This window comes from Loxodonta africana, chromosome 10, assembly GCF_030014295.1.
Source record: "Loxodonta africana isolate mLoxAfr1 chromosome 10, mLoxAfr1.hap2, whole genome shotgun sequence".
NCBI classification, from domain to species: domain Eukaryota; kingdom Metazoa; phylum Chordata; class Mammalia; order Proboscidea; family Elephantidae; genus Loxodonta; species Loxodonta africana.
This window is the reverse complement of record NC_087351.1, coordinates 46973744-46988187: the sequence shown is the minus strand read 5'-3', so window position 1 is coordinate 46988187 and position 14444 is coordinate 46973744. Positions and strand designations below refer to the sequence as shown.

General features: G+C 42.5%; 1 protein-coding gene across 2 annotated transcripts in view; it reads right to left on the bottom strand.

Moving 5' to 3' along the window:
* Positions 1–14444, bottom strand: part of LOC100667206 (signal recognition particle subunit SRP54) — a 91844-nt gene that overhangs the window by 16440 nt on the left and 60960 nt on the right. The window contains exon 1 of one of the 2 annotated variants that reach the window (XM_064292395.1): positions 9960–10258. The exons of the other annotated variant lie outside the window; for it this stretch is intronic. Within the exon in view, the coding sequence (XP_064148465.1) occupies positions 9960–10124 (165 nt within the window). The 5' untranslated portion in view covers positions 10125–10258. Of the gene's footprint in view, positions 1–9959; positions 10259–14444 lie in introns of those variants that run through there. 2 annotated transcript variants of the gene reach the window in all.

Below are 14444 nucleotides of genomic sequence, written 5' to 3'. Positions count from 1 at the left end.
TGGAAAGCAGTTCATTAGTGTGCTATTTCTATCTAATGAACTTACAAATTTCTTAGTCAATAACACATAGGTGACAACAGAGTTTTCCTGACAGTAAAAATATTTAAAAAATATGGAATTCTAATTTACATCCAAATTTGGCTCCTGGGGAAATGTTAACTTTACTTCATCCATATTAGTCATGTTTCAAATTCAGAGTAAATGCATACTGTAGGAGAAGGTGAAGATCTTTTCACTGTCACCCTACCTAAAGTTTAAACTCCTAAAAAAGCCTTTTTTTTGTTGTTTTGCATCTTTTTACTAGAACATTTTTAAAAATGCATAGTACATGTAATTGTGAAGAAAACTCTGGTAACAGTGGTTACTCCTGGGGATAGAAACTAAGATGGAGGAGGCAGTACAGACAAGGAAATGAACAAAGGGATCTTCTTTTTGTCGTTTTTTGGTTTTTTATAATGAGAATACCTTCATGTATTACCAGTATAATTTTAAAACTAAGCCAAAACAAATGGTATAGGGCTACAAGGCTGCTGTGATTAGAGACCGCATGGGTGGGATTCTCTTGGCTAATCATGAGTTCAAAAATTTTGTCCTCAAGCAACTTGAAAGATTAGATTGGAACCCTAGGGGGCAGTGAGTTTGTTAATGAAGGACGAAAAACTCAGAAAAAGGAAAATGAGAATGGTTGTATAACTTGGAAGAATGTAATCAATGTCACTAATTGTACATGTAGAAATTGTTGAATTGGTGCATGTTTTGCCGTGTATATTCTCAACAACAAAATAAATAAAATCTAGAAGTAAACAAATTTGTCCTCTAGTAAGTATTCTTACATTTGTAGATAAAACATAATTTGAACTCATGGTTATTATGCAACCACTAGAAAAGCTATTTGAACTGCAGTAGCAGAGACCAGATTATACTAATAAAATAGTGGCCTAGACTTGCCCAGTTATGCAAGCGCAATCAACTTTACTGTTACGCATTTTTTTTTCTTAATCCTCTCAGGTCTTTCTTAGAAAAGAAATATGGTTCTTCTCTGTCCTTCACGTCCCAAAGATAAGTTTAGTCATCAGCTATGATATGAATCCAGGCACAGCCAACCCAAAGAACACATGGATTGTTCCATAACACACAGGACATCATTGACTGCAACTATGTCTGCAGATCACAGAAACGTTTATGGTGTAGCATGGGCTATCTACGGGTTGACTTGGGAAAAAAAAAAAATCCCAATTCTCCCTAGCCTATTCTCAGGGTTCAAACAAATCCCAGTTCTTAGTAAGAAAAGAACAGCCTCTTTATTGTGTCCTTGAACGAAATGGACAACAAATAGTGCCAAATTACTAAGGCCAACTTTCTTCCACCCTTAGTCCCCAGGGACCAGAAGTCATTTCTGCCCAATCTCACGTTTCCCCTTGAGAATGATATGGTTTATGGTTGCTCTGACATCAACTTTTAGACCATGACTTAGCTTTTTAGGTCTCTTTATTTTCTATGCAAGGGAAAGATAGAGAGTTAGGTCTCAAGGCCTCGTACTAACTGGATAAATCTAATGTCAAAGAAACAGCCCCAGTCTGTGAATAGGGCTGAGGTCATTTCCAGTACATCACCACGTTCCATTTCCCATTACAGCCAAAGCAGCTTCTCACTGCTCCTTCTAGGGCAATCTCTTATTGGCTTAATTTTCCTTCTAAGACACAGGCAAAGGAGAAGGGGTGTCTCTCACTGGCTCAACTACAGTACTTTTTCTTCCTTAGACAACATTAATAAATCGAAACATTCTGGCTGAGTCATAAGGACTAGTATAAAATTATTTACTATCTCCATTATCCATGACTCTTAGGTATTATTCTTTCCAAAACCTTAAAAAAAATCTACAGAGATTGAAACATTCATATGTTTCAATCTAATACCAAGGTTAGGTAAGCATAAACAGAACTTTTAGTAATATTCTCTAGACATAATTATTTACTTCAAAATAACATTTTATTTGCTCTAATCATCACATTTGGGGTGGTTTTAATCATCACATTTAATATACACATTTTTATTAAAAAGAGTTTTATTCAAGGCTTCTCTTTTTAAAAAAATCATTATTCTGTTATTTGGTAACCCACCTACCACCGCTGTTGAGTAGATTCCAACTCATAGCGACCCTATAGGACAGGGTAGAACTGCCCCATAGAGTTTCCAAGGAGTGCCTGGTGGATTCAAACTGCCAACCTCTGGGTTAGCAGCCACAGCACTTAACCACTACTCCACCAGGGTTTCCATTATTTGGTAAAGTCCACTTTTTAGGCTTATCATCTTAAACATCTTAAAAGCAGATTTTTCTGTAAAGGGTCAGACAGTAAATATCTTAAGCTTTGCAGGCCATATAGTCTCTGTTACAATTACTTTTAAACCCTGAGAAAGTACCTATGGATAAAAATAAATGGACGCAGCTGTATTCAATTAAACTTGACCTACAAAAAAGGTAGCCAGCCAGATCTGGCTAACAGGCTATAGTTTGCCAACCCTGATCTTAAGGAACCAGACTGGCACGTGAAAATCTATGAAAGGCAATCTATGACACGTGATTATGACCTCTATTTGAAGGAAAAAAATGAAAGGCAATGAAGGGAGGCACTGATGAGTAACAGAAACCTGAAAACAATTTGGCACAAAACTTCTTACAATTAAAAATAAAAGCTCTTTTCTGAATTTTGCAAAAGTTCATTCTTAAAAACAATAAATCTTAAAAATAGAGAAAATTTTCACTATAAATTATACACATACCATTTTAACAAACTTCAAAGATCTGAAAAGATAGTTTCATTACACCAGGAAATTATGTGATGCAACATCAATGAACATTTTATTACATTTTATATTTTATGTTTAACCAGGCTCTAAATCTGCTTATCTTGTTCTCAGGCAGGTTTTTCATGGCAATTTTCCTTTTATATGTAGAGGGTCAGAGAAAAAGATGAAGACCCTCAACACGATGGACTGACAGTGGCTGCTAACAATGGGCTCAAGCATGACAACAATTGTGAGGATGGCGGAGGACCAGGCAATGTTTCGTTCTGTTGTACACAGGGTCACTATGAGTAGGTACTGACTCAATGGTACCTAGCAACAACAACAGCACCCAGTATTTCTTTATTGAAACATGTACTATACTTGGAATTGTTTATTCTATGTTGCCTTCCCCCACTAGACTGTAAGCAACATAAGGGTAAGCACAGTGTATATCCTCACTGATATATCCTTTAGCCTAAAGTTCCTGACACATAGTAATTGCTTGGTAACAGAAGTGCTGGATAAAGAAATGAATGAATAGTAATGAATATTTTAACTCCCTTAATAATACTGAGTCTGAGATTTTTGGTTAGAAGTCTATGCAGAGAAGCTGCTACACGGAATGTCACAACAGACAGCAGGTGGCCTGGTTAGAAGCCTAATTCTAAACAGACTCCCTTCCCTACATGGCACTTCGGGTTTCTAAGTTCTGATAAATATGTGATGGGGTGTAGAACAGCAGCCTCTCTCCACCCAAGTCTCCACCTCATTTGCCTCTTTCCTCTTACTGTGCTCAACCCTGGGCATGAATCTGGGGTTCAGGAATGAGAATATACAAACTATTTATGTAGTATGAACTCATTTGTGTTTAACAAAAAAGAAGAGATAACACATGCATAAAAAAGAACCCTGAAAGAATACCCTGGAAACTTGACAACAGTTACTTTTGGGGAAGGAGAATGTGAGAAAAGAGCAGTGGGGGCATTCCTGTGAACTTTTACCTACTGCTCTACAGCCTTCTTTATTGTTTTAGCACTTATTTTATTTTTTTACCAGGAATATGCAAACATCATATGTGGTGTGATGGATCACTTCTGTGTAGCCTCTCTCACCATGGTCTTTTGTAACTCCCACCCAAGTGACTGGGCAGGACTACGCAGCTATTATTATTATACCCCACCAAGGGGACTGGTCAGTTTTGCCATCCCACTGGGCTTGAAATGAGCTACCCGAGAGTCAAGAAAAGAGAGAAGAATTCCAGCACCATCAAGAAAGAACAGCCAGGAGCCAGCATATCCTTTGGACCCAGGATTCCTGCACTAAGAAGCTCCTGGAAGCAGAAGATGAAAAGAGATTGAGCTGTGACCCTGAAGATGGTGAGAAGGGGTGGCAGGAGTGACCCGGGAGCAACCCAGCAGTAGGAGATGGGATGGTGGGCTTCCCGGTCCACAGAGGGGAAAGCTGAGTGCCTTTGGGCAGAGGCTGAGGGCCAGAGAGAGGCGTGCCGGGGAACATGGCTGAGAAGAGGCTGTCCTGATAGAAGAACTGTATCCTGAGTGTTCCTGAGCCTGAATTATAACTGTTAGTTCCCTAACAAACCCCATAACCATGAATATGGTCTGTGACTTCTGTGTGGCCATTGCAATGAATTATCGAACCCAGTAAAAAGTGCCTTGGGTAGGACAGTTGGTGTCAGAGTTGGTAAAGGTGGAAGAGAGGGGGCCATGCAGCCTCATATGAATCAGCCTTGGGCCGCTGATCTTGATTCTCCTTCCCCCTTGTGAAGATGCCGCCCCAACTCGTTTTTACACCATAATACCACTAAGCCAAAACAAAGAGCCTTTCATCAAACATTTACCTGGTAAATCATTACAGACATGCTTACTTTGCTATTAGATTTGAAGCTGAAATAGCAATGGAAAACAATTCTAGTAACAGAAAGAAAAAAAAATTGAGTATGTATCAAGCAATATGGAGTTAATAAAAGGTTCAGTTCAAGTGTATCTGTCAACAGCATGCCTCAACTGAAAATGAAAGTGGCTCCCTAATGAATTGTGTTGTTCCCTGAATTCCTTATTGCAGATCACCTTTCTCCTTCAAGGTAGCAGAAAAAAAAAGGAAGTTTCATATAAAGACTAGTATGTGGAAAAGTTTTTAACACAAACTATATCTTACAGTATGTTGTTGTTGTTAGGTGCCGTCAAGTCGGTTTACATAGCGACTCTATGTAAAACAACAGAACAAAACACTGCCTAGTCCTGCATAATCCTCACAATCACTGCTATGTCTGAGCCTATTGTTGGCAGCCACTGTGTCAATCCATCTCGTTGATAGTCTTGCTCTCTCTTTTTGACCCTCCACTTTACCGAGCATGATGTCCTTCTCCTGTTACCAGGACCAGTCCATTCCGATACCATGTCCAAAGTATGTGAGAGAAGTCTCATCACCTTCCCTTCTAAAGAGCACCTGGCTGTACGTCTTCCAAGACAGACCTGTTCCTTCTTCTGGCAGTCCATGTTATACTCAATATTCTTTGCCAACACTATAATTCAAATGTATCAATTCTTCTTCGGTCTTCCATATTCATTGTTCGGCTTTCGCATGCATATGAGGTGACAGAAAATACCATGTCTTGCATCAGGTACACCTTAGTCCTCAAGGTGACATCTTTGCTTCTTAATATTCTAAAGAGGTCTTTTGCAGCAGATTTTGCCCAATGCACTACATCATTTTCTTGACTGCTGCTTCCATGGGTGTTGTTTGTGGATTCAAGTGAAATGAAATCCTTGACAACTTCGATATTGTCATGGATTGAATTGTGTCCTCCAAAAATGTCTGCCAACTTGGCTAGGCCACGATTCCCGATATTGTATGATTCTCCACCATTCTGTCATCTGATGTGATTTTCCTGTGGGTTATAAATCCTACCTCTGTGATGTTGATGAGGTGGAATTAGCAAAAAAATTTTTTTTTATGTTAATGAGGCAGGACTCAAACTATAAAATTAGATTGTCTCTATATATTTACACTGAGATATAAAAGAGAGAAGTGAACGGAGATGCAGGGGGACCTTGTACCACCAAGAAAGCAGCACCAGGAGCAAAGCATGTCCTTTGGACCTGAGGTTCCTGCACAAAGAAGCTCCTACACCAAGGGAAGACTGATCACAAAGACCTTCCTCCAGAGCTGACAGAGAGAGATAGCCTTCCCCTGGAGCTGGCACCCTGAATTTGGACTTTTGGCTTCCTAGACTGTGAGAGAATAAATTTCTCTTTGTTAAAACCACCCACTTATGGCACTTCTGTTATAGCAGCACTAGATAACTAAGACAAATACTTTCTCAGTTTATCACGGTGCTGCTTATTGGTCCAGTTCTGAGGATTTTTGTTTTATGTTGAGGTGTAATCCATACCAAAGTCTTTGAACTTCATCAGTAAGGACTTCAAGCCCTCTTCGCTTTCAGCAAGCAAGGTTGTATCATCCACATAGTATAGGTTGTTAGTCTTCCTCCAATCCTGATGCTGCATTCTTCTTCATATAGTCCAGCTTCTCAAATTATTTGTTCAGCATACAGATTGAATACGTATGGTGAAAGGACACAACCCTTTTTTGAGGATTTTAAACCACACGATATTCTCTTATTCTGTCCAAACAACTGCCTCCTGGTCTATGGACAGGTTCCACATAAACACAATTAAGTATTCTGAAATTCCCATCCTTCGTAATGTTATTCATAATTTGTTATGACCCCTATAGTAGAATGCCTTTGCGTGGTCAATAAAACACAGACTATGAAGAAGGACTTGGCAATCTAATTCTAAAAAACTGGCCAGTGAAAACGTTATGAATAGCAGCAGAACACTGTCTGATATAGTGCCAAAAGATGAGCCACTCAGGTTGGAAATAAAAAAAAAAACGTTGCTGTCGAGTTGATTCTGATTCATAGCGACCCTACAGGACAGAGCAGAGCTGCCCCACGGAGTTTCCAAAGAGCACCTGGTGGATTCAAACTGCCGACCTTTTTGGTTAGCAGCCATAGCTCTTAACCACTACACCACCAGGATTTCCTCATGTTGGAAAGCACTCAAAATATGACTGGGGAAGAGCTGCCTCCTCAAAGTAGAGTCGACCTTAATGACGTGAATGGAAGTAAAGCTTTTGGGACCTTCATTTGTTGATGCAGCACGACTCAAAATGACAAGTTACAGCTGTAAACATCCATTAGTAATCAGAACGTGAAATGTACAAAATGAGTCTAGGAAAATTCGAAGTCATTAAAAATGCAATGGAATGCATAAAGATAGATATCCTAGGCATTAGTGAGCTGAAATGGGCTGGTATTGGCAATTCTGAATCGGGCATTTACATGGTTTTTTGGTTGGCTTGGTTATTATGCTGAGAATGACAAATTGAAGAGGAATGGTATTGCATTCATCACCAAAAGAACATTTCAATATCTATCCTGAAGTGTAACGCTGTCAGTGACTGGATAATATCCATACGCCTATAAGGACGACCAGTTAATACAACTATTATTCAAATTTATACACCAACCACTAAGGCCAAAGATGAAGAAACTGAAGATTTTTACCAATTTCTGCAGTCTGAAATAAATCATACATGCAATCAAGATGCACTGATAATCACTGGTGATTGGAATGTAAACACTGGAAACAAAGAAGAAAGATTAGTAGTTGGAAAATACAGCCTTGGTGATAGAAAGTCCTCTGGAGATCGCATGATAGAATTTTGCAAGACCAACGACTTATTCATTGGAAATATGTTTTTTAAACAACATGAACAGTAACTATACGCGTGGACCTCACCAGATGGAATACAGAGAAACCAAATCAAACTACACCTTGTAAGAGCCATATTTACATTCAGGGACTGTTATGGAATAAACTGTGTCCCCCAAATAATATGTGTTGAATTCCTGGCCCTTTTAACTGTGTGTGTGATCCTCTTTGGATACAGAGCTTTCTTTTCTTATGTTAATGAGGTCATACCAGTGTAGGATGGATCCTAAACCTAATTACTTCTGTATTATAAAAAGACCAGAATAAACACAGAGATACAAACACACAGGGGAAGACAAATGCCATGTGAAGATCATCTACAAGCCAAGGAACCCCAAGGGCTAACAAGGCAAAGACCCTGATTTGGACTTTTAGCCCCCAGAACTGTAAGAAAATAAATTTCTGTTCTTTAAAGTCATCCACTTGTGGCATTTATGTTGTTATCACAGCACTAGATAACTAACATAGGAATCATTCTATAGGAGTCTGTAGTTCAAGGGAAATGTCTAACTAACATTCAGGCACTTAGTCTTAAAAACAGAGCTTAGTCCACTCATGTATACAAGACTAACGGGCATACCAGTCCAAAAGCAAAGACAAGAAAGGAAGGGACAGGAAAACAGGACAACTGGAAACAAGGAACTTGGGGTACCGAAGGGAAGTGTGTCGACATATCATGGGGTTGGCAACCAATGTCACAAAACAATTTGTATATTAACTGTTTAATGAGAAACTAATTTGCTCTGTAAACTTTCACCTAAATCACAATTTAAAAAAAAAAAAAAAGGAGCTTAATTCTCACTGAGGGTGGGAAGATTTCTACACAGGAGTAACTTGAGGTTTTTAATTGCCAAAATTGTATACTCTTGAGCTGGTTTCAACTAAAGTGCTTTCTTCATTAGTTTTACTTGGCCAAAGATCTTTTTTGTTTTTTAAATTGTGCCTTAGATGAAAGTTTACAGCTCAAGTTAATTTTGATGAAAGTTTACAGCTCAAGTTAATTTCTCATACAAAATTTTATATACCTATTGTTATGTGACCCTATTTGCACAGCACACTCCCCCTTTCCAACCTGGGTTTCTTGTGTCCATTCAGCCAGTTCCTGTCCATTCCTGCCTTCTCATCCTGCCTCCAGACAGGAGCTGGCCATTTGGTCTTGTGTATCTGCCTGAACTAAGAAGCACATTCTTCATGAGTACTGCTTTATGTTTTATATTACAGTCTAAACTTTGTCTGAAAAACGTGCTTCAGGAATGGTTTTAGTTCTGGGTTAATGAAGCATCCAGGGGCCATGGCCTTGGAGGTTCCTTCCGTCTCAGACCATTAAGTCTGGTCTTTTTATGGGAATTTGAGTTCTTCCCCACTTCCTCAGGGACTCTCTGTTGTGTTCCCTGTCAGGGCAGTCATTGGTGGTAACCATTGGTGGTAGCTGGTCAAAATAAATCTAGTTCTTCTGCTCTCAGGCTGATGGAGTCTCTGGTTTATGTTTGGCCAAAGATCCTTAACTACCAATTTAGACTACTAAATCCCAAAGAAAACAAGAGCCCCTAAACCTTATCTAACTCTCAACACCTGCGGCAACGTCCAGTAATGTGCGCCTGAAATGCAGCCAGTCCAAACTGAGATAAACTTTAACTGTAAAATACAGGATTTCAAAAACTCAGTACCAAAAATAGAATGTAAAATATCTCATTAATAATTTTATATTAATTACATGTTAAAATATTTTTATATACTGGGTTAAATAAAATACAATATTAAAATTAATTTCACCTTTGTAAACACTTTTTAAATGCGGTTACTAGAAAACTTACAATTACATATGCACCTCGCATTGTATTTCTACCGGACAGCGCAGCTCTGAGCCTTAGCTATCTCACTGGTGAAATGGGGATATCACCACTCACAGTAAGGGGTGGTTATGAGGATGAAGTGAAATGAAGCCTGTAATAGTCGCTATTAGCTAACCAAAAGGCAGGTGCCAAGTCAGGCGTCTGCACAAGGAGAGGCTAAGTGACTGGAGCCACCGTCACCTGGCTTCCAGCTACTCTGAGGGCAGCCTCTCGGGGACGCACCCTCCTCCTTACGCTGGCTGACCCGGAAAGCCGTGCCGCCGCACAGTCTGCGGGGCTGCCATCGAAGGGGCTGGTGAGGGCGGCCCGGGCTGGGAGGAGGCCTCCGCCCCTCGCCAGCTTCTCTGAGAGCAGACGGGTATCGTGAGGAGGAACCCCGGAACGCACCTCCAGGAGGTGGCCTGCTCCGAGAAGGGCCCGGCAGCCCAAAAGGGCAGCCCACGGATAAGGCAGAGAAGCAGCTCCGCGGCCACGGCCCCGGCCCCGGCTTGGCGCCACCGCCTCCGGTCGCCCCACCTACCTGCGGCGCCGTGTCTCTGAACGCCGCGGCGGCCGCAGCCCCGGAGGCTGCGTCCGCTTCTCCTCCTTCGACGCCGCTCACCGGTTCCCGGTCCATGGTCGTCGCCGCCACAGGGCTGCTGACGCTGGCGAGATACAGCGTAATGGCCGATAAGCCTACATCCATCCTCCGCCTCCCCGCCCAGTCGCTGACCAAGTCCCGATGTCGGGAAATGGCACTCACCGGCAGCGGCCGCCTAGCGCCGCGCCCAGCCACGCCACAGGCCCGGCCGGCTCCCAGTGCCCCTCCCTCCGCAGCCTAGTTGGCCGCACACACCGGCCTGAGAGGCTCAGGGGAGGGGCCGAGGGAGGCGGGGGGGGGGGGGCGAAGCGAGGCGGGGGCGGTGCCTTCTGCAGCATCGCTTCCGGCCCGGCCCACATCCAGAGCTGGCTGAGCCACTACCTGGCACCACCCGTGACGTCATGCGTTGTACCAGTACCTGATGACTGGAGTCGGAATTTCGGGTCAGTCACTTACCAGCTGCGTTTGGGGCAAGCAACCCCCAGAGCCTTCGATCCAGACTTGTAAAATGAAAACAAATGTTTGGTGTGCTTCAAAGGCTTGTAATGAGATATGGTTGCTGAAAAATGCATAGTAAAATGTACAGCTAGTGCTACATACTTCACTCCTACCATGGATGTTATGACGGACCAGGCAAAATGCCCTTGAAATACGAGCCTTCCAAAAATACCCTTGAAATAAGAGTCCTAAAAGTGAATTTTGCTCACACTTGTCAAAAATAAGTATAACTAGAAAAAGTTAAGTGAGAAGATCTTAAGGCGAGCAGAGCAGCAGCATGCTTCCAGCTTGACAAATGTGAGGAACATTTTATTATGTGTTTTAGGGTTTGTTTTTGTAAAAGATCTCAGACTTCTCCTATTTTTCCCAATGTCCCATCATATAAAATCATGATTGTAATGATTATTGCATGACTTTAATGTCAAACTAGTTTGAGCATCTCCAGGTAGATGGCTTTTTATTATACAATTCTAGCATGAAAAGTCTTCACCCAAATATTCACAAATTTGTAAGTCAAAAATAAAGCACAATTATTTTGGCCAGGGGAAGTTAATTTAAAATACTTTAAATTCCATTTTCATGCCTGTTCCAATTCACAAATCTTCTAGCATATGTTATCTGACATGGTACCTGCAGGCCCAACACCCTTACAGCTTTAAGTATTTCTTTCTCTCCCACGCAAAAGGTCTTTTCCTTACCCTCTAGTATTTTTGTACACTTTCTATCCTGCTTATAATTATGATGAGCTAAAAACAAAACCAGGCTTAACAGCAAAAGTCGGTAATTTGAAAACCATCTATACATTAACTTAAAAAATTAGTTAGAAATCCATAATCCTCTATGTTCTTCTGATATGGTCCGTTTAGCTTGGTGTTGAGTTAAATAAGTTAGTAACATGACCTGGATGCTCTCTGGTAGTATTATCAAGGACATGCCAAAACAGTGAAACCAAACTCTGCAATAAATTGAAAACAAAAATAGTTGACTGTTGAAGACTTCATGGTCTTCATTAAAAAAGGATATCTGTATCAGAAGTATTCAAAATCTCTTCCCTATATTACTTGCAAGAAGGGTAAGCAACAATCTTACTAAAAATTTGTGGAATTATTATAAATGCATTATCTTATTTTCCAAACTGACAAAGATCAAATTACAATTTTCACTTCTGAAGAGGAACTTCTCAGGGTTTACAAGTCTATTTCTTAGTTTACTGAAAATTCAAAATGCAAGCCACATTCTAGCATGAACTGTATTTTCTATGAACAGGTTATTTTTAACACAAATGGAACTGAAAAGCAGTTTATTACAAATGAACTCAAAGCAACATAAAAGCATTGAAATTCTATTGGTTTTACTTTGGGCATTTACATTTCCAAACTGTCACTATTCAACTAAAAGTGGGCAACAAAGTAATAAGTCAGATCTTTCCTTCCTTGTCTTTGAGGTAGTAGTAGTATCACTATGACAACACAAAAATAAATTCAGATACGGTAAAACCTATGAAAGCCGGAACCTGTGTAAGGCAGAAGCATGTCAGAGAAAGAAAATGTAAATATTTCCCATTAATAGTGATAGAAAAGTGATAAGACTGCACCCCGTCAAAAGCCAAAAACTTGTGAGAGCCAGAACAACAAGGCAGTCCCACTGAGTCCTGGCTCTCATGGGTTTCACTACATTACATTTAATCTACTTAATTGGGGACTTTAATAGGGGACTAAATGTATCATTTAATGTACATACGGAGTTAAAAAGGTAAATTTGGAGGCATAGCTAGCATGGCACCCTAGACAGATGCATCATGCAGCGAAGAGCCGAAAATCTAAGTGAAACAGATACAGATGTCAATACTGGAACTCTTAAGCATCAAATGAAGGGATAAAGAAAAAGATCAAACAATGAACGGAAGAAGAAACTGAAGGAAAACAGAACGAGACAAGATATGGAGTGGAGGTCCCCTGCCAACTAACACAGCACAGCATCACCATCTTGGAGGATAGCCATCAAGGACCTGAACAGGGAGTTCAGGAATGCAAATTCACAGAACTCCCAACAGGAGACAGAGTACCTGGTAACCAGAGAAACAGGCTTTCCCACCCCTCAACCTTCTGCCCTGTACACCTCCTCCACACCTCCTGACAGGCCACACCAAGCCACCTTGGCTGGAAAGCTATGGGCCGGCAGCCGGCCCAAGTCCACACCACCCCCACCCACCAGATCCTGCCATGCCATATTTTTTATTTTCTCATTTTCTCTTTATTCTTCTCACCTAACCCCATATCCCACACCACACCCCTATACCTTTCCGACGAGCTACACCATGGCACCTTGCTTAGAGAGACAACAGCTCACCACCGGCCCAGGTCTGCCCCACTCCCACCAGCTGGCTCATGCCACACCATTTTCTTTCCCTTTCCTCTTTTTCTCTGTACCTCCCACCTAGTCCATACCTCTACTCTTTCCTGTCTGGCTATGCCCCATCACCTTGGCTAGACAAGTCTAGAGAGAGACCAGCCTGTCACAAGCTTGGGTCTACTCTGCCCATGCCCACCTGCTTCTGGCAAACTATTTTTTTCCCTTTCTTCCTGTCCTTTCTCCCTCTCACCTAGCCCATACCTCACCTCTACCCCTCCCCACCAGGCCACACCTTACTGCTATGGCTAGAGAGACACCAGCCCCCACCCCCACCTGCTTACTGCGGCTGTGCCATTTTCTCTTTTTTCCCTTTCCTCCTTTACTTTCTCCCTCCCACCTCACCCGTGGCGCAACACCTTGGCTATGCCACAACACCTTGGCTATGCCACAACACCTTGGCTAGAGAGACACCAGCGCACACCAGCCTGGGTCTACACTGCCCCCATTCACTGGCTCCTGCCAGGACATTTTTCTTCCTTTTTTTTCTTTTTTCCTTTTCTTTCTCCTTCCACCTAGCCCATACCTCACCTCTACCCCTTCCTGCCAGAGCACAATGTACCACCTTGGCTAGAGCCAAGGTCCACCCCACCCTCACCCACTGGCTACTGCTGCACCATTTTTTTCTTTTTTTTACTATTTGTTGTTTCTCTTTCCACCTTTTCTTTCTCCCTCCTACCTACCTCTGTAACCCACCTGTACCCCTTCTCACCAGGCCATGCTGTACCACCTTGGCTAGAGACACACTGCCACGCCACCAGCCTGGGTATGCCCTGCCCCCACCCACCGGCTCTTGCTGTGTGATTTTTTTCCTTTTCTTTCTCCCTCACACCTAGCACCATACACCACCTCTATCCCTTTCCAACGGGCCCACCACAGGTAGAGAGCTACTGGCCCACCGCCAGCCTGGATGCCCCCAACACCCACCCACCAGCTCCCACTGCACCATTTTTTTCTCTTTCCTCCTTTTCTTTCTCACTCCCACCTAGCTCCATACCCCACCTCTACCTGTTTCTGCTGGGCCACACTATGCTGCCTTGGCTAGAGAGGCACTGGCCCACCACATCACAGGTCTACTCTACCCAAACCCAACAACTCCCGCAACACCTTTTTTTTTTCTTTTCTAATCTTTGTTCCCCCTCACCTAGCCCTGTACCCCATCCCTCTTCCGCTGGCCCTTGCCATGCCACCGCTGCTACAGTGTCCCCAGCTCAGGCCTGCCACCACCAAGGCCTGCACTGCCCCTCCCCTCCAGCCACTCAACCAGCTGCTGAATGGAAGGACGGGAGCTCATACCTCTTCCCCCTGACACTCCCGCCTATCTGGCAAGAGGCTGTGAGTGTTCCCACACTGCTGGACCAACATCAGGAGGCAGACTACCTGCACAGTCTGCCCTCAGCCACTTCACCAAACCAGTAAAGCAAAGCAGGCTCACCCTACCTGCTGCTGCCAGCCCATCTGGACAAGGTGGTAAGAGCTATCATGCCCAGAGACAAGTAAGCAGCAAAGCACACTTGG